The sequence below is a fragment of the Fulmarus glacialis genome, unplaced genomic scaffold (genome assembly GCF_000690835.1).
Source record: "Fulmarus glacialis isolate BGI_N327 unplaced genomic scaffold, ASM69083v1 scaffold7890, whole genome shotgun sequence".
NCBI classification, from domain to species: Eukaryota; Metazoa; Chordata; class Aves; order Procellariiformes; family Procellariidae; genus Fulmarus; species Fulmarus glacialis.
The window spans coordinates 1-20,579 of record NW_009187046.1 but is presented as its reverse complement, the minus strand read 5'-3'; the positions used below and the strand labels follow the sequence as shown (position 1 = coordinate 20,579).

The window sequence follows — 20,579 nt, the reverse complement described above, 5'->3', positions numbered from 1 at the left end:
CCAGTTTGTACAGTCCTTATCAGCTTTTATCAGGGAGTTTGGATGTTGACTAAATAGTCATAATAAACAAGATTAGCAGGAACAGCTTAGGGATATATTTCTACAGAGGCGTCTGTTTTTCTTGTCATGTGTTTGGTGGGTATCTTTGGGGCTCACAGGGTCTTCAGTTCTGTTCTACTGTGACACAGATGATTCCTCAGGGGTTTTTTTTGGATGAAGGTGGCTTAAGCTACATGTCAAACACCTTTGTTTTTCCTTCTGGGCTACAAAGGCCTCATAAATAGACTTAGAGTCTATATGCAAGACTTATACACAGCTCTGCTTCCCAGCTGTGAGGAAGGAGGCAGGAAAAGACCATATAACTTATGAAGAGCTCAGAGGTGATGGTGAAATTGCATGCATGTAAGACAGTGAAATAATGCTGCTGATCAATTGATAGTACAGAACGTGGAGTGACAGATCAATGCTACTGGTCTGTGCATTTTACGTAGCAGGGCATTTCTTCCCCATGTGCCCCTTCCTCTGTCAGAGATCCCGGTGCTCACACGGGATATTGGGCATAATTTCTCTGCCTACTTCCTTCAGGTCTGCACAAATGCAAGAGACTTGCTGGATTTCCTCGAGATACAAAAAGTAGATGAAGATAATAATGAGACTGCATTACTCCCTAATATCTAATGATAGGTATTTAGCTGTATTGATCTATTTTTTTCATGGGATGATGCCACCTATTGGACATTATTAAAAGAGGCAAAACAGTTCAAAGAAAATAAATACTTTACACTGGGTTTTTTTTCAGCAAAGAAGGCTAAACTTTTAACTGATTCCTACAGTTCAATAGCTAGACAAAGAGCTTCTATTGGGACATCCTGAATTATGGTACCTCATTAGACTAGAAGAAAGAAACAGAAAAACCACAGGCAACACTATCTCTGGCAAAGAAAATGATGTTCGGAAAAAAAATACAGGTAAGGTTTAACAAGATAGTTTTTATCCATTTTTCCAATGGGACTATAAACGACAGTTTCCACATTTTGGTGGTTTTTTTTGTTTGCTTTTTTTTTTTTTTTAACTGAAGTGTGTTGAGAGTGATCGTCTTTAATTGACCTTGAACTTATGGCGGTAAAATTATTAATATTTAAGATCAAGAGGTCTGGCTACAAGTTATCTTTATTAAAAGAACATTCCTTTCGACTAAAAGCTAACAGTCTGTGATTGTTTCCAACTTCCCACTTCTGAGCTAAGATAACACACGTTGTGCCACTACGACAGGCTCCACCAAGAGCCATCTCTTCATATAGTCGTATTATTTATTGTTTGATTCCTTAGAATTGTGGCAGTTAGCAAGCTACCTAAGGAGTCTATGCCTCCAGGGATGGATACCTGGCTTTGTTAACATTGAAATGGTTGCTCTTCCTCACCTCTTTCTTTCTTTTTTCTGCAATGGTATATAAATTGGGTCTCTGCAATCAGTTGGCTAGGAACAGGGGAGCAGAGGGGAAGATGCCCTCCAAATGTTTTCCCACTATGATCGTAGTTAATAAAGCTTCTGTCTGGCCTGTCCTAAATTGTACTTGTATTATTACGCACTTGGCGTCCCCAGGTTCTCTGACAAACTGCTCTTAAAAACACAAACAAAAACTTAAAAAAAAAAATCTGTTTAGTAAATAAATATACCTTGCAGTACTCTGAGAAATCTTTTTAACACCGGGCTTTCAACGCATTCTCCAACCATTAAATGTTTCCTGAGCTGTGTCAGATTTAGATGGAATCAAAGAAGTCACTATAGAACTACTTGGTCACATTGTGGCAGTCTGTAAAGACTTACAAACTTTCATATACTGCAACAATAGATGAAATTATAAAACCCCACAAGGACAAGGGTCTGATTCCGCTCAACACTCAAATACTGAAATCAGTTATTTAATAACCCAAACCATAATTCATCCCTGATTAGCCATAAATACTACTCAATTTTTTAACTTACAAAATAATCTCTTTGGCTTGATAGGATTGCTCACAACAGTAAGGGCAACAGGAATTAGGTCTTATCAGTACTTCAGTTCATAGACACAATAAAGGAAAAAATTAATTTGTTTTTCACAGCATATCTAAAACATAAAATATTTTGAATTTTCAAAGCTTTGTTAGTGTCTCTTCCATTTGTGAATAAAAATATTTGATAGTTAATACAGCTGAAAGAGAAATATCCTAATATGTTCAATAATGCCTACCACTGTTGTATGTTCTTATAAGACCATATTTATAATAATTCATCTGAGTATATTCTGACCTAGAACACAGATGCAGTTTCTATGTGTGTCAACGTATCCCAGGCTTGATACTGGTTTTGCAGTGCTGAAAACGTTATACCAACCAAGAACGTATATAAGACTTACAAGTTTGCATTACCATACATTTTTTTAAAAAAGATGCATAAATGAGTCGTTTTCAATTAATTTTACCTACAGAGTTATACACAATTCAAAGACAGATTATCTAAAATCCCAATCCCCTCTTGCACTGAAAGAGCAGTCAAGTAGTTTAACACAGAGGCATATGAAGTAAATCAGAATAGCTTCATAGACTTCAAAGGGGCTGTCGGAAATGATTCCTATCCCTTAACACAGGTTTATCACTGTTGGTGTTCTTGATGTCTTTTTTCTTTTTTCTTCACATTCTCTTTTATTTTGCTTTTGTTCAGCTTATTCATAATCCCTGGTGGGAAATGTTTTTTAATTATTTAACTTCTGTAATATGACAGTAAATTCAAGAGACTGATTGGAACATTTTTTTATGGAAACTTTGCAAAGCAGTGATCATAACGAATCTTTACTTTTTTGTATTTAATTGAGTAAATATGAATAGTGTGCAGATGTGTTGCTCTTGCTCCTGTCATTATTATGTTAACAGTCCCTGAGACCAAGTTGGACTTGATTTCAAAGTTATTTTAAAACTTGGCACTTCTCTATGAAAATCTCTTTCATTTTCAGTGTTCGACATATGGTCTCATTTCCTCCTGATGTTTGAAATATGGTATCCATCTCAGGCCCATCCAGCCTCTTACAAGTTGTTTGGTTTACAATCTTGACCTCAGCCTGCCTGTAACAGGTTTATTAATACAAAATTCTGCCCACCATGAAGGTCTGTTCAGAGCTTTGCTGCCTTGAAGGATCTCTGCCCACATATTTTTATATAACTGCAAAATAATAATAAAAAAGGATTAATTCATACAGACAATAAATGAAAGAAAACTTCTGCAAGATAAATTATCTAACTTATTGGTTGAAATGAGATTGTGATTGAATTTCTAGATAACAAATGTGAATAATTATGTACAGGCATAAACACAAAGATAATGCACAAAACTTGAAGTACTGTAAACATCAGATACCTGTGTAAATCATTTAGAACATCCTTGGCATAAGAGCAGGAAACCAGTAATCTTTATAATTTCTTGTTTTCAACTTGACAACTTGTGTTATCAAAGGTAGAAATTTGGAAACAAGGTTAGATTAAGCTAATAATTGTTCTGTCCAAACCTGAAAACTGTGTCTGACAGCACTTGTGCATATCTATTTTTACCTTTATTTCAACACATTTCTGAAAAGTAACGTAACTTCTCTCCCAGACATGAACTGTTCGACCTAAGCATAAGAAATTCTTCTCTCATAAGCAGAATGTTAATCATCTTCATCAATTTGCAATTTTACGTGGAATGGTTAAAAAAAAGTACACGGGAAGTAAATTCTGCAGAAGTGTAATTTTAGCAATATTTGGCAGTTCATAATTAACTGAAGCTTAAAACTTTAAATAATGTTATAGAAAGATGAGGAAAGGAAGGCCATATTTTCAGCAGTACATTGGAATACAGTATAATACAATATTAACGTAGTATAAAAGCCGTCAGTGATGTGCAAAGCTTTTCTTCTGCATCAAAAGATGGCTTGGCCCTATATATTTGTGATGATTTAAATAAATATTGAAATATAATATATTTTTACCTTGATTACGTGGGCTAGTGTTAACTATCTATCCCATTCCAAGTTTGATTTAATATTGTCTAACGATTTCTAATTAATCTTGAAATAAATGTGGCGATACCTTTGCATACTTAAGCTGAGATTGTCAAAGCTTCTATGGGGAAATGATGTCCACACCATCAAAGTTTCTTTTAACGAGAATCTGAATTCTTATTCACTGCTTAAAGCTGCCCATAACAAATTTGGAAACTTTTCTTCTGCTCCAATTATGATCTGTGGCTTGTGGTGCAAGGCACTCCACTGCAGTACAACATGGGATATCCTGAATTAAATTCATTTTCCTGTTATGCTTGGATAATCTATTCTTTACCATACTGTAATTTTTACTAAAATGTTTGCATTGGTTTTTAGAAGTTGCAAAGATAGCAATGAATAGACAATTAAATATAAGACAGGCAGGAGACAAGGAACTTTATTAAGTATTTTCTTTGAGTGAGGGATTGGCAGCCTTTTTCAAATTTCAGTTGAAAATATTTACACAAGTTAAAAACCACAGACTTAGAGGCAGTTCAGAAAACCTTCCTGAATTCTGCAGAACATGGGATTAATATCATTGCTTGAAATTATTTTCTCAATATGACTCAATGAATTTACAAAAACCTTACCAAATATTTAGTACATGAGGAAGTCAGTAACGTTTAGAGTCCTATCTGCATGTCTCACACATGATATTCCTAATATTAATCTCTAGTATTAATCTCTAATATTAATAAGCCTCTGTGGCTTCTGTATTTGTGTGAGCTAAGAGCTAGCCAAAAACGAGCTAGCCAAATCCATTACATGACAGCTCTATCAGCTGCTGATAAGAACTCTCCAGTTGACTGCTAGAAAGGGGGTAATGTTCTAGGAACAGATCACTCTGTACTTGCACCGTATTTTATATCGCTGCCTATAGCATCTGCTCACAGCTTCTGTTAAAGACAGAATAATAGGTGAAAATGGGCTTTTGGCCAATACAGATATTCTTAACATTCTTACAGATGATGTTCCTTCTCTCAGAGTAACCTTTGGAGCTTCCCTCCCACGACCCCTTTCATTAATTTGATCCTCAAAAATCTACGGAAACGGAAACAAAGTTTCCAGTGATGATTATAGTCCTCTTGTTGAGATGGCTGGATATGTAGAGCTGGCCTTTCCTCCCTTATTTCTAGAGATTGTGTTACCAAAGTAATCATTCTCTTAGTTCAGGGTCTAGTTAGAAACATCTGGGCTGCCTTCTGTATTGCTTGATCACCATGGGAACGATGGACAACTTTAGACTTGAAGACGCAGACAGAGAATATTGAAAAGCGTTGAGTACACTTGACTCAGCAATCCTGTCAAACTTCCTGGCAGTCTCCCCAGGCTCCAGTGATTCTCTACAGGGTCTATCCACACTAAACCAAACTACCGTACTGTGACACTAGTCTCTACATAATAGTTATCCCACAGCTTGCTCTGCTGAGTAGGGTTGGCCAGTAAGCAAGAATTTTGGTTTGCTGAGGCTTTGGAATGAAATACAGCTCTTTAAGTATGTCAAGGAAAAAAAAGCAGAGAGGGACCATGACCTAGTATAGCCAAATCCATGGTCCACCCACATCCTGAATCCTGCTTGTAGGTCTGGTTATGACACCTCAGAAAGGATATGTCCGAACTAGGAAAGATAAACGAAAGGAAAACAAGGCCCGTCAGAGGAATGAAAAGGGCCCCACAGACGGGCTGGGATTAGGAAATATTTTTTCACAATACTCAAATTATGGAAATTATGGTGTCTTGGAAGCCAAAAGACTGCTGAATTTGAAAATGGATGGGAACAATGAATGGAGGGTAGATACATCCGTGGCTATTAAACAGAATGATACAAATACAAGCTATGGCTTGAGATATCTCTTAAACCACCAACTGCCAGCAGTTGAGACACCAGGGAAAGAACACTTCAATATCTCATTTGTTTCATACAGTGTTTTCCTTGGCCTCTGTCAGTTACAGAGTATTCTGTGAACTGGATCCAACTGGCCATTCTTATCTTCTTGATTCAACTCTTGCTTTGTGTAATTTAGACTTTATAAAAAAAGTCTCTCTCAGCCTTAACAAGGATGGATTATATATTCATTAAAGCAAGGAGAGGTGCTAACAAAACAGCACCCTTCAAGTCTGTATTAAGATTACTGACATCCCTTAGGTAATGCTGTACCTTGCACTGGTTAGTACAAGACACTCTGTCATATCCTAGAATTCCCACTGGATAAACAGAATTCTCAAAGAATTGTGCAATTTCTGATATATTTTTTAACTGGAATGAGTTTTACATTTTCCTTTCTCTTATTAAAATAAATATTTTTATGAAGAATTAAAAGAAATAAATAATTTCTACACCATTTATATGCACATCACACAAACTGGGTGTGATGTGAATACGAATAAAGGCAGCAAAAGTCCTAGGCAGAAAAGAAATACACCTTACTACCTCTCCAAGATATTAAGCTATATACTAAAGGAGTCTTAGGAGATGGTATAATTTATTTTTTTTTTGTTCAGCAGCACAGATGCCCACAAGAGCAAACTGGAGCAATACTGTATGAGTTTCCCATTGAAGCCTATCTCCAGCAAATACAAAATGTCATTTTTTTCCTGACATCAATTTAACTCTGGTACTTTCCACTGAAAAAGTGTCTTCCTTTTCTTTTGTAGCTGTGAAGTTCTTGAATAGGTTATAACTATTTACAGGCAATACCCTTCTTAATGATTAAACTTACAAATTTTAAAATGGGTTTTCTTACCTCTCCATTAGCTTTACCAATGGGGGAGTTGAGAATGAAGTCAGGAGGAGCAAAGACATCAACCAGGGCAACTGCATCATCTTTCAACTGTTTAAAAGCAAAAGACATACATTCGGCAACTTCTGTAGTTGTCTATGGCTAGCTGTGAACTACAGAGAAGCATGAAGATTACTTTCATAAAGTACCAGCTATTGGTAACTTAAGAGAAATCCACAATTAAGAGTCTAGATTTATTTTGCTTTTTTAATTCCCAGGGTAATTGCCAAAAGAGACTGTATTTTAAATGTTTTCCTCCTTTGCTTATGGGTTTTAAAACACTTTTTAACCAAGATGGTACTGTTTACACACAGGAAAACACATATTTTTGAACTTTAAAAACATAACGTCCAGATTCTTCTTTGAAATTTTGCTTACCTGCGAAGAATATAATCAAGTTTGAAAAGCTTTTGTGTTGAGAAAAAAAATTCATGAGCTAACACAATAATGAAATAAATAGAACTGGACTGCAGTATTTCACTGGTAATGAAGATTGCAAGGCCACAGATAGAGTCTTATTTTGTAAGATACGTTGTTTTTCGTTTTTTGGTAAATAAACTAGGACTAGATTCAGGGTCAATGAGTTACTAAACTTTACAGAAAGTTATTCAGAAACTATTAATGTATTATCCTGCTAATTTACCCCTTGAAGTACAGAATAACTGATATATCTTTTTTAGTATTTATAAACTACATTATTATTTAATCACAACAAACAATATTGAAGGCTTACCCTGTAGCAGAGCTCCAGAATAGCATTCTGAATAAATCTACCAGCTTGTTCACCTGAAGCATAGCCACCTGCAAACACATTCACAAAGAAGCTTATACCAGTTAAGATTACACTGATACAATCCTTTTACAAAGGAGTTTATCAGTTCAGTATTCAAGAGACTAAACAGATGCTCATGCGTAATTGGATTGACTGTCTTTCATTAATGAGTTGACTGCAAAACCATTAATCTAAGACATTTGGATCCTTTTGCATTAACAAGCTACACTACAGCATCTTGCTGCCTATTCCCCATCCTCTCCCCCAAGCACTGGACCACAGCAAAACTTGCGAGTCCTCCATCATCTCTGAGCCAAGAGAGAGTCTTTTGGGTTAATTTGTCGTTCCAGATTCCTGCTCCCGAAAATTTTGTCCAGAATGATTGTTTTGTATTACACAGGCAGTAAGAAAAATGCTCTAATCTAAATCCTAATAAGGATTCCCTCCCGCTGCCAAGATACAACATGGGAAAAAAAATTCCTAATCTTTAAGTTAGGACTTTATAAAAGTGACATGCACGGTATATTCAGGGAGCTGATCTCACCTTGGTAGAGCACAGCTAGATGTTTACTTAAAGACCACAGTCCATACAGAGCACTGAGATTCTTAAGCACTGGCTGCAGAGTAGGTGGTATGCTGGGATCATGAGTGTAGTCATGGTATCTTTGTAAGACAGTTTGTTCAATAAAAGCAATGGCTAACGATCGACAGTAGTACACCTTAGGAAACAGAAAAGAAGGACACTGAGTAAAAAAATACAAGGAACCAATCCTCAGCTGGTGCAAAATGGCATTGCTCTGGTGAAGTTAGTGGAGATTTGTTGATTTAGATCTGCTGACCTAGCTTGAGATTAAAGAAAGTCTAAGAAGAAACTCTAGGAGAAAACTCTTTCTACAATGTCTTTGCAAAGGTTAGTCATTAAATGCCTCATGAAATGCGTCTTAGAAATAAGATTGTAATTTTCCACTGTGTTCCAGTTTGGGTACTCTCTTATACCAATCCAAAGGAAGCACAGATTGTACGCCTGTTACCAGTGTAATTTGGCAGTTGCATGCAGACTGTATGGGGTCAAGTAGCAACATCAGAGAGAAGACCATGCAAAATCAGGTTTGCTGACTTTAGGATCTTTAATAAACCCATATAACTCTAAGAACATAAAGATAGGTTTACATTTTTTAATACTATGCAGAGTTTTATAAAGAGGATAAAATCTTCAAAGTGGTTCAGTAACCTATTGAAAACTTATTACAGTCCCTTCAAATAATAAATAAAAAATCTGATCATGTTAGCATAAGTGGATTCTGTTTATGGATTGCAATAGATTGTGGTATGTTTTGAAAGAACTATCCAACTAATCCTTGCCAACTATCTGATCAGAAAGGCAAGTCACCAGCTATTGTTAATATAGAGTATAAAACCTTAAGTGATTGTACTCGCATAGGACTTGTCAACTTTTATATACTACACCTTGGTTGCATCGTGGCATATGTCCTACCATGAAACACACTGCTGACTGAAAACATTCTTGTTGGTGAACAGAAGGGGAATATGAAACGACTGCTGTTGTGGCTGATTTGTTGCAATGCTGTAAACTGGTGTTTGTTTTCAGCCCATTTGTTCAGGTTTTTTTTTCATTTAGAATTATTTGATTAGTTTTTCTTTTTTCTTTTAAATACTTGCATCATCCTTGCATTTAAATCCACAGTGGCATTTAAAAAAGGCATTATTCCAAACATTACTGTCTCTCTCTTGATAGCTGTTCAGTGGCATACTTACATCCAAGCTCAGATACAAGTATGAACTGCAAAATAAACATCTATCCTCTGCAGGATTAGGGAGGACTTCTCCCTTACTAGACTGACTTTTTTAGATATGAATGTCAATTCCCTAGTCAGAAGGAAATAAGTCTTAACATCACAAATGAAGCATTAAGAATTAATTCTTTATTCTTCTCCCCTATAATTCTATTTCCTTCTTCACCTTTGCTTGCACTTCTATATTGTTTCTATCAAGCTATCCCCAAACCAAAATAACCTAGTGATAGGCTAGGAATCTCTTCCAGATCTCCCATAGCAAGAACAAATATATATCAATCAGCCACTGGGCTGACAGAAAAGTGCTTCTTCATGCCCAGGAAGTTTTAAATCAAATATGTGCACGTCTTTAAAGCACAGCTTGTAAATAATTTTCAGATGTTTTTGAGGCATGCCATTTAAAATAAAAAGTCCTACTGCCCTGAAGATGAATTGTAGAGCAAAAAGAAAACCTAATGACCTAAGGTGTATCAATGCCTATCTCAAAAGCAGTTCTGTGCCTAAGTATCTTTAAATTTTAGAACATTTGAACATAAAAGAGAAGAGAACCTTCATAATTCTGAGCAAATCATACTCCCTAACACACTGGCCCTGGCACCAGCCTTCCAAGAGCTGGCCAACTTGACAGGCAATCTGACTTGAATTTCTGGCAATTCCCATTCTGAATTTGACCCTGAAGAGTTTCTCTAATAAGCTGCTTCTAGGGTAAAAACAGGAAAGATTTCTTCCAATCTACCAGTTGTTTCATACAGACTATCCCCTGTTGAAGCTAGGCTGGCTCCTTCTAGGTGCAGAGTTCAATATTCCTTCCTGATGTTTTTTAATGAGCTTTGGAGATAAGGTGAATGACATTGGCCACCTTCAAGGAACAGATCTTAGTGACAAATGACAAGTATTCTTTCCTTGGATGTGAGCCAGTTTTTCTCATGGAGGTAACGGAAGAATTTGGGGAGCTTGGGGATATACAATGAAATTTGGAGTTAAGCCATTCCTAGCTGTTAAAACTCTCTGATGAGAGAGTGGATCTGCTATAAGTAGATTGTCAATGTTTCCTGTTCAGGTTCCAATGCTGTCAGTCTGGTATTTTTCATGAGTACTTTGCACTATAGAAATTAGAGATGGAAAAGACCTATTAGGTCACCTAGTTTACCTACCTGCCAGAGCAAGATTCTTTCCTACAGTATGTATTTGGCCACAAGAGCAGATGGAGATGTAATAATCAGATGCTGCAGCAGATTTAATAGTAGTAGATTTAGTTTTCAGAAGTTGTGCTATCAAAATTACAGACATCACCCAGCACATGCCCGCAATTTTTCTGAAGGGAAATATATCCTGGAAGACTTCTGCTGATGGTAACTGTCCTCCTGCTATCATGTTCAATACAATGCACATGGACAGGTATTACATTTTATTAGTTATTTGACTTGCAGCTTTATGCTTGAGGAAATTGTACTTCATGACACAAGAAGATAAAACTAACAGGATCCGACAAACTTGGATGAAAATAAGTAAATAAAATAAGAAAGTTGAATAAGTACTACCTGACAGTTGTTTTTTGCCTCAAAATCACTTCGCCCAGACTGCCTCTCCTTGCTCAGCTTTTGGTCACTTTCTCGTAGCAGGTAGCAAACCAGCCATTTATATGCTGCTAAAGGAACTGTGAAAAAGAGAAAACCCAAATTCTTAACATTCACATTTATAATGCAAGAAGTCACATGCAGATTCTACTGCAGTCTCAGTTTTTGTTACCTGAGATGAAAAGTGAAAGTGTTAATTAATCAATTCATTAACATGACACTTTGCCCATTACTGTAGATGTAATAAATAACAACAGGGTAAGATAGCGCGCCTCAGCCGGGGAGCCCCTCAGGCTGCTCCCACTTCAACGGTTGGACTTGATGATCTTAAAGGTCTTTTCCAACCTAAATGATTCTATGATTCTATGATTCTAAGACAGTCAGATTGTAACTGCACAGTGAAGACACACCATGCCTGACCACACACTGGTTCAAACTGACCTCAAGCTAAAAGACAAGGTATAGCCACAGCTCAATTTAGACTTCTGACTCGATGGAATTTTTTTAGTTTTTTATTTTCTTCCTGTATTAAGACTTAGGTCTGCAAGGTACTCAGTCTCTTCTGAGAGTACAAGAACAGAAGACAGTCCACATTTTGTGGAAGCACATGACTTCTAACATTGCGAAGGTGGCTGAATGTAATCACATTTGAATGACCTGCTTTGTACATAAGTGTGTTATATTTTTAGAGCAGCCTGGAACTATTAACAAAAAAAGTACTTCAGCATAAAGTTCTTGTATGAATCCTGCTTGCTTGTGTCTTAGCTTAAGAATTAACGTAGAATATTATTTAGGCAATTGTGAGTGTTCACATGCTGCCTAAATTTAGGCACCTAAATTAACAGTCAAGGTTCTGACAGAATGGAACAATAAACAGATTCAGGTATTTTTAAAACTATAGTCTGGTTCAGTAGGTATTACAAGAGAGGAGAGAACATGTGCTTAGGTATCAGTTTGTGCTCTGCTGAATTTCACAAGTTGGAGACATACAACAAAGAAGAAAGGAAGCAGTTGTTTTGAACTAGTCTTTTTCTTAAAAGCCTTTGTATTTTGAAGTTATTCAGATTTTACCTCATAGCTATTATGATACTACCTCACTTGGTACTATGCATCGCTATCTGAAGTTCAGCTTTTTTGCAATTATTTGAACACTGAAGTGGTTACTGAATTCTAGGAATCAACTCGATTGCCCCTTATATATTAAGACTGGAGTTTCTTCCCCCAGTATGTTCTCAGTTTCACAGATTCACTTTTGCTCAGTGCCCTGTCACTATCTCATTATCTGCTCATTTCTTTGTTAATTTTTGCCTCCAAGGACCAATCTGGGCTCACAGTGATACAAAAGTGGGAATGGCATCTCATGTCGTACTTGATTTGATTATAGCAGAGTAAGCCAGGAAAACCATTATTCATTTTTCTCTATGCAACCAAAAGCAACTGTCAAAAGCAGACATACTTAAAGTCTTTTCAACGTATTTCTAAATCACTTGTATGGTTTTCTAAAATAAGGTATTTTAGTGACAGAAGGTAGTGGCAATCAATGCCCCCTACAACAGTTTCACTTGAAAACAACAATACAGTGGCAAAAAACCTAGATCACAAATGCTATTTTAACGGAACAAAAATGGAAGAAAAATATCTGATGCTCTCCTCCATTCCAGAATTGAGGCTGGGGACAATAGGACATATTTTGAAACGCAAACTGTGTTCTTAGTAAATTGAAATGCATATAATACAAAGAAAGTCAGCAAATAGTAATATGACAAATATCTAGTAAGTAGCAGAGGTTGAATCTCAAATCTCTGGATCCTTTCCTCTGGAAAGGAATTTAAGATTCTAGAATCAGTTTAACAACAGCAGAAGGCTACCTGAGGAGTCCATGCAATCTTCAACACTAGTGGCTGTGAATTTCCAGCCAAGGATATGATGGTAGTCTTGCAAAACATTTATTGTTCCAAAAGGGGATTCAAAAGGAGCTTTATCTGAAATACCAAAGAAAATAAAAACAATTTATGAGAAAAGAAATCAGAATCTTTGGAACTAAAAGCCTATTACAAAGCCATGCATACACTTGATAGGCCAGATGCAATTAGGCCATAATATTTATTTTATTATGGCCTAGTCCAGCCAAATGAGGACTGGTGGACAAGTGCTGAAAAACCTGATATCACTGCCTATAAGCCCCATAAGATTCAACTTCTATTGCTGAGTTTTCCAGTTCTGTAAGATGCTGATGAAACTCACTGCCAGAAAATGGAAACAGAATCTAGAGAACTACAAAATGTACTGATGGATATTGCTACCAAGTTAGGCGATAGGAACTGGTTTAAGTACAATGAGCAGAGGGTACTCAGACTTACGACGACTTTAGGAGTAGTTCCATTGAACTAAACTGCACTTCTCAGGGAATAAGATACCACTTAACCTGATTAGGGATGGCAAAACATCTAGCTAGCTGCTGCAAGACTTCAGAGAAGGAATATTTCTTGCAGCAAATATCTGTGTATTGTGAATTTATCATATGATGGAGTCTGTAGCACATTATTTATGCTCTACAAAATAATTAAATGACTGTCAATTGCTTTCAGTATGAAATTACCTCCTAATTCCATTAGCTACACACTGTTGGGTCCAGCATAGGATTCCACAATGAAAACTTACCTCTTATGCAATTCATCCAGCTCATTAAATAGTTACTGGTTTGCTGAAGCAGGACGTTGTTATCTCCCTCATATGTGCAGTTTGGATCATTGTCATTTCGGATTTCACCCAGACGATTCACTTAATAAGAACAAGTGCACAATTTAATATATTGCAATGTATTAAAGGAAGCTAAGAGGGATTAAATAATTATTCTGTGACAAAATGCAAGAGAGTTGTCTGTTCCTCTATGTATAGCTATTGTTACCAACAGATGAGCTTGAAAGTTCACTGTTTAGCTTGTGAAAATGAATATACTGAAAAGATTTTAGAAAAGTGTGGCATTCATCTTACAAGGGGAATTTTCATCTATAAAGTCTGCATCTTTATTTTTGGAACTGAGTCTGAATCACATGTAGAGTCTGTCCAAATGCTGGTGCAGATGCTGCAGGGGTTTAGGGTTTTTTTGTGGTATCAGGTATGAAATGAACTTTAAAAATATGGAGAGGAGGAAAAAACCCTTTCTAAAAATATTGCTAAAATTCAGATACCATGATACAACAACAGTCAAAGAACACATCAACATAACCATTCTCTTTCTGATCAGTGCATGCAGTAGTCTGTAACTTACTGGCAAGGTAACCATGTCCTCCACAAGCTTCTCGGCACTCCTGGGCTGCCTGCTGAGCAATCCAAGACGACAGTGGTTTGCTGGCAGCAGATAAGGCATGAATCTCACGTCCCAAATCAGCCTTTGTGAAAAACAAGTTACAAGTGAGTAATAACTTTTACACAAAGTAAGTTTGTGACCAGTTAAAGCCATAGCTACATGTACTGCTTTATAATGAAGAAAAGAGTAACTGGCAATACATACATAAAATTTTCTGAGATCTATGTAAGGGCAGAGCATATTTTTCGCTGCCATAAAAAAACCCTGCCACAACTGAAAAACCTTCAGCACTAACTTTCTTATATGGGACAGCAATAATTTGTGCCAGGTAATGGACACATGGGTACATCTTAGCTCAGATGTGCCAGCTGACATGGCACTGCATGGAGTAGTTCACTGCTTGCCGACCTTTCCCTCCCACAGATGGAGAGGCAGATGGTTGAAGGTGGCACGTCCAGAGAAAGCTTCTATTCCCTCTGTGACATAAGCAATCTCTCCCCAGTCAGCAAGAGGATATTTATAATATTTACTGCTTTACATGGTTTTCACTGATCTTTCAAGCATTTTCTACTCTTTTGCAAAGAGTAGAAAAACTTAAATGTATCCTCTCAATTTCCAGAGAATCACAGTAGCCTGCATTTACACTAACTCTGTTGGCCCTCCTTTGAAAATGTGTTTGGAATTCCAGTTTTTGGAGATAGTGAGTTGATACTACCGAAGCTTGTTTAAGAGTAACTCCCTGGTTGTTTTTGTTTGTTTGTTTGTTTTTTAATATCTCCCGTAGAACAAAAGGAATTCATAAGGATTACATTCTTAATATTGTCAACAATCAGATTTTTTTTCTATCACAATTTTTTTTCTGATAGCCACTGTTTTGCCTAAGATTAGTGACTGCACTGGAGGCCTCCGAAGATAAAATATCAGATTAAAAAAATCAAACAGATTTGGTTTGTGCAAAGATGAGAAATTAGAATACCCAGCTTTAGTACACAAATCCTTCATAAGCTTTATTTTAGCTGAAAAAAGCCTGAGTGTTTAAGTGAGATCTGAGCAATACACAGCCAGTGTGTAGGCCTAAATTAATATTGTCAAAAATTTTAAAATTAAATAAAATTTATATGCTATAAAAAAAAACATACTGCAGTTATTTTGGTTGAGAATCAGTCCTTGCACAGAGACAGACAGATCAAACTACTTCCTCTGTAAAGGGGTGATTTCCAATGGTCTGACTGTGGATGGGAAATTCAGCATTAAGACTCAAAAGCCTTAACTTTTTTCTCCAAAAATATTTATCCTAATGTATGAATGTGAATTGCAAACTCAAGCCAGACTCACAGAGTCTGTGCAGGAATTAAGAATAGTATCATTTCAGAAAGTCTTTGATATATGCCCCCTGCAGTATCATTTACAACAGTTACAAGCATTTGCATTATCATCATATATTTATGATAAACAATTCTGCAAGGGAACATAACCTTAAATCCCACAGAAATCAATAAAACTTTAACCACTCCATCAAAACTAATTTGGATGCTTTTCTGAATGCAGCTTTAATCATTAATTTCTATGTCCCATATTTCTGAGACATTGCTCTAGCATTTTCATTGTTAGATGGCCTAAGACTTCTAAGTAGGTCCTTCATTTAACAATTTCCAGATATTATAGTAAGAAGTCAGCAAAGAAGAAATGTGTAAATATCTCACCTGTCTCTGACTCCTTTGCTTTGTCAATAAGCCTGCATAAAATTCTACGAAGTTCTCAAACAAGGATTTGGAGAAATAATCTAAGGCATATGCAGCAGCCAGATAAGGAAGAAGACGCCATTGCTAAAATAAAAATTAAATAGATTTGATCGCAAATTAGTATATATTTTTATAGTTACATATATGTAACTATCTTGTTATATATATGTAATTATCTTGAACCAACCCATTCGTTTTTACTTTGTTCAAATTGGAAAACTGTTTCATGGAGAAGAGAACTTAACAATAACCATCTACAAACATAATTAAATGTAACTACTCTATACACAAGTTACAGTTACGTTATTCTAGTTCATGCATTTTATGTATTTGTGATAAACATTCTGTTAAACCAATGCAAAATTTCACTGAAGCTTTGGGGACCAAAGACACATTTTTACCCTGTGTTTATACAGTGTCTGGCATGCCAGGCCAAGTTATGATTCATGTGTTTCTTCAATACCAACATGACAGAGATTGTAGCTGTTTCACTTGCTTGTTCACTGCTGAATGTATGTTAATGCTGGTTGCATTCTGTGAAAAATACAGGGCTGGGAAGCAGAGAAAAAAGCATTGTTGCTGCTCCATGCAACTCGGAGCCCATGAAGGAAAAGAGAAACTGCTTGAGGAAGCTTTTGTGGCAGAGCAAGAAGGGAATGAGAGGTTCAGCAAGCAGAGCCCACAGAACAAGCCAAAACTGAGAAAAATTGAGAGAGTTGAAGAATAGTAGGAAGCAGACCCTGGCTTATTCACAAGAGGTGGAAAGAAGGCAGCTTTCACCAGTTTGTGGAAACCCATGAAATCTTTTAAAGTTGCAAGACTAAATGCAAACCTGGAAAAAAGCACCCACTTTGCAAGGACAAACTGGGCAGGTTTGTTTTCGGCACTTCTTATATATTAACCTTTCTCATTCAGCAGATCTAACTTTTCTCTATTTCCCAGCTACCCTACATACTCTTGTTCTATTTTTTCAGAGCAAAAGGTGTTTTTCATCTGCATAATATGGAGAAAAACCTTGGTTATATTCCTCTAAAAATTAGTGCTAGCTTGAGACTTCACCATAATGAATTTAATTGATTTCTATACTTTTACAGCATAAAGGCTAAAAAAGAGAAAATTAGCATAGCAGCAAAAGAGGGACGACATTTTTAAACAAATACTAGTTCCTACATCTGCAGTACTTTCTGTGTGCACAGAAGACAGTCTTTCTCTGAAAAGGTTACTATTTTAGAAGATAAATGTTTCTAGGTACTTCAGAGAAACATGAGTATTTTGGGTTTTGCTATTCCAAGAACCTATGTCAAAAGCCTGATCATGCCAGGAGAAGATCTTGAGTTGGAATGAATCCCCACAGCTGCACTAAAATGACACTTCAGATGACATAGACAACTTTAATTTCACTAACTTCACTGTTGCTATTTTGATCTGCAGTAGCTCTGAATCTGAGTTTCATTATATAAAAGTCTGTAGATGTGAATTCCGAAGTATTTACCTGTGTTTGGTATTCAAGAACAGGTATTTCTTCGTCATCAGTTGGTCCAAACTGACGGCGAGCTGCTGAGAAGCGAATGGCTATTGATAAGGCAAGCTTTAAATTGGTCATGGAAACTGCGGTGATCAGAATTCTGCCAGTGGACAAGGATCCCAGAGCTGCACTAAAACGCTCTTTAACATCCTGAATGAATAAAAGGCACAGACTGAATGGTGATGCTAACATTTCATTTACATCCCCCATAAAGATACAACTCTGGTAGCATGATCAGAAGCCCAGAAGATTGGCCAATTTTGTTTCTTGACACATTCAGATAAGGCATTCAGGCAAGACTCAAAGCAGTTTCTCGAAACTACTTTGGGATCAGCAGGGTAGCCCAAAGAACAAGTTGTCAGTAAAATCAGTAAGGTGAGTTGAGACATCTCTGAAAGGCAATTAAAAAACCAGCATTCTGACTATCTCGTGAAACCGTCAACAGCCTTGTTTAAGTCCAAGTATCTAGTACTTCCCAACATGAGAGGCCCATGCTCTATCTCTTAACCTACTTATACGTTTGTATATTTAATGAACTGTATTAATGAAACAAAACCTTGATTCATACCTTGATTGAACTTGAGTACTTCCCCTCAGCTGTGACATCTCCAGCTATATTCAGTATGTTTTCTTTAGGTATCCTGACATTGTGGAACATGGCAAATCTGTTTAAACAAAAACACAATGTAAAATCTACCTGGACATAGTCTGAGGTGTCTACATTACAGAAAAAAGGTCACAACAAAGACACGATTGCACAATGATCTCAGGCATATCAGTGAACTGGAAACAGTGTCCATCAAGCCAGGTAGGTAATTTTAGGAGAGTACGCCTGGGAGAACAAAGGCTTTCAGACTCAGGGCAGCAGAGGAAATTCAAGATGGGAAATTATTTGTTATCACTCTTCAGTTTGCTTTTAAAAAAAAAAAGATGATGCTTATGAAACCAAAACAGACACCTCATTGACTCTAGGAGACCATTTCAGCAGCTTCGTAAGTAAAGAAGTAAACAACTAATGGAGGGATGAGCAATGTGTTCTGTTTGAGGGGAGGGACAGGTAGTTACTTATTCGAGACCTTATACAGAGGCAGTTTTGACAGACACTTTCACCGACAGCTCAGAAACCTAAACTGAATTCTCAGTCTGCATGAGTTCAGGGAAGTTACTTAGCTTGGTATCTCAGCTATCGAAAAGCTTAGGAAGATGAACAACTTCCTTCTCCTGCTTAGAACCTGACTGGGCCATTCTGACTCCTAATAATTCCCTGCCACAAACAATTCTGCCGAACCACGTGCTTTACTGAAGTGTTGTTCAGTCCAGTCTGGAGACTGCTTTGGAATAGAGACACTATATATTTTTATGAGTCTAAAATACAGATCTGTGAGGATCGTTCATGTTATTGCAATACAAATCAGGACATAGCTGAAATAGTGCCCTGAGAAGGAACTGAATGGAGAATTTTCCTTTGTTTAAACTCAAACTAGGATTTCTGTTCCCTGGAATGTGGCATCCTAAAAAGGAAGAGCAAGATAACCTTTTCTAAATTGTGGCACCCTAGCAGCAATAAAAAAGGAAGTTGTTAGAATAGGCAGAATGTCCTGAGTATTCATATTCTTCAGGAAGAAAGTGTATGAACTGTTTCACCCAAATAGGCAATACAACTTGGCACAATAGCAGTAATATCAGTTCCACTCATGAATATCTCAGTATCTAATAGCACTTGAAAAGCTGTATTTGTAATCAAAGTAAATTCCTTTTTCCTGCCAATACAGGCTGATCTATTTAATAAGGCTCACGAGAGCCAGGTCTTTCACATTAATAAATTACATAAGGGCTGCACTGCTGCATGTGCTTTAAAATTACAAGTTGTTTCCAAGGAAACATATCTGCATACTGAATTTATTCAGCCTTAGAGATACACAGTATTTTCGGACTTAGCCACAGAGAAAGGCATGCTATCCTAACCAAGAACCAGCTGCTTACTGGCCTTAACGATGCTAAAAAGTGCTTTATTAAGTGCCAGTTTCAGTGAGACAACATTACTTTGTAAGAGAAGCAAATTCAGAATTTCCCAAAATCTGATCTCCATCTTTGTTAATATTTTTTTCATATCACTGAAAATAAAAAATCTCTTTCAGAAAAGATCTTTTGGTTAAATTCACATTCTCTGTTCCCTATATGCCAAATAAAATCCATCACAACTAAAACTGTATAGCAACTCCAATATTTTTCAGCAACAGCATGCATGTTAGACAAACTTGATCTTTATTATTATTATTATTTCTCATTACTTTATAGGAGAGTGTGTGTGGCAAGGCTTAGGTCCCTAGTTTAGCACTCTCTTTTCCTAGCTACTGTACATCCATAGAACTACAAGAAGGTGCTTCCTCCTAGGAGCTTACAATCCAAGCATAAGGCAAGAAACCACAAATGTGTTCAAACAAACAGTGAGGCGGACACTAACTACTGAAGAATACTTTCTTGATCTGATACTTGCCAGTCACAGCATGTTGACAGTTAAGCATTGGCATTGTTTTATAAGCCATTAGAGCAAATGAGAATTTTAAGGAGGAATCAGAGTGATGGAAGTAACAGAGCTTCACGGATGTTTATAAAGGATCCCTCCCAAACAGGGAAAGATGCATGGAAGAAAGCAAAGAAATATTATTTTAAAAAGCTATTGAATAGGTGATAAAAACTGGAATCATAAGCCAGACTAAAGGAAGAGCTGACCTAACAGAGAGATGATACAATCTTTGGGGCACAGATTAGGAAGAAATTTCAAAGGGCTCCAGCTCTTGGGACTTCTCTTTGCAAACACATACTTGGAGCATGTTTAGTCCTGTGTGTGATGAACGGTAAGATTTGTGGTAGTCATGACAATGAACAAGATGGCAAATTGTCCTTTTGTGTTTTACACTGTAGTGATTAGTTCAATTCATTCAGCAAAGCTGTGCAGTTGTAGAAAACTATTTATATTCATAGAATCATAGAATCATAG

At 36.7% G+C, this 20,579-nt stretch overlaps 1 protein-coding gene across 1 annotated transcript; it reads right to left on the bottom strand.

Moving 5' to 3' along the window:
• Positions 1–2,779: 2,779 nt before the first annotated feature.
• On the bottom strand, positions 2,780–18,243 carry ACOX3 (acyl-CoA oxidase 3, pristanoyl; the record flags this gene model as incomplete). The annotated part of the gene is made up of 11 exons (XM_009573600.1): positions 2,780–3,199; positions 6,803–6,889; positions 7,572–7,639; positions 8,155–8,329; positions 10,966–11,081; positions 12,870–12,983; positions 13,663–13,782; positions 14,273–14,393; positions 16,015–16,137; positions 17,546–17,728; positions 18,147–18,243. Coding segments are annotated over 11 exons (1,324 nt in total), but the record flags the coding sequence as incomplete, so codon positions are not given.
• Positions 18,244–20,579: the final 2,336 nt, after the last annotated feature.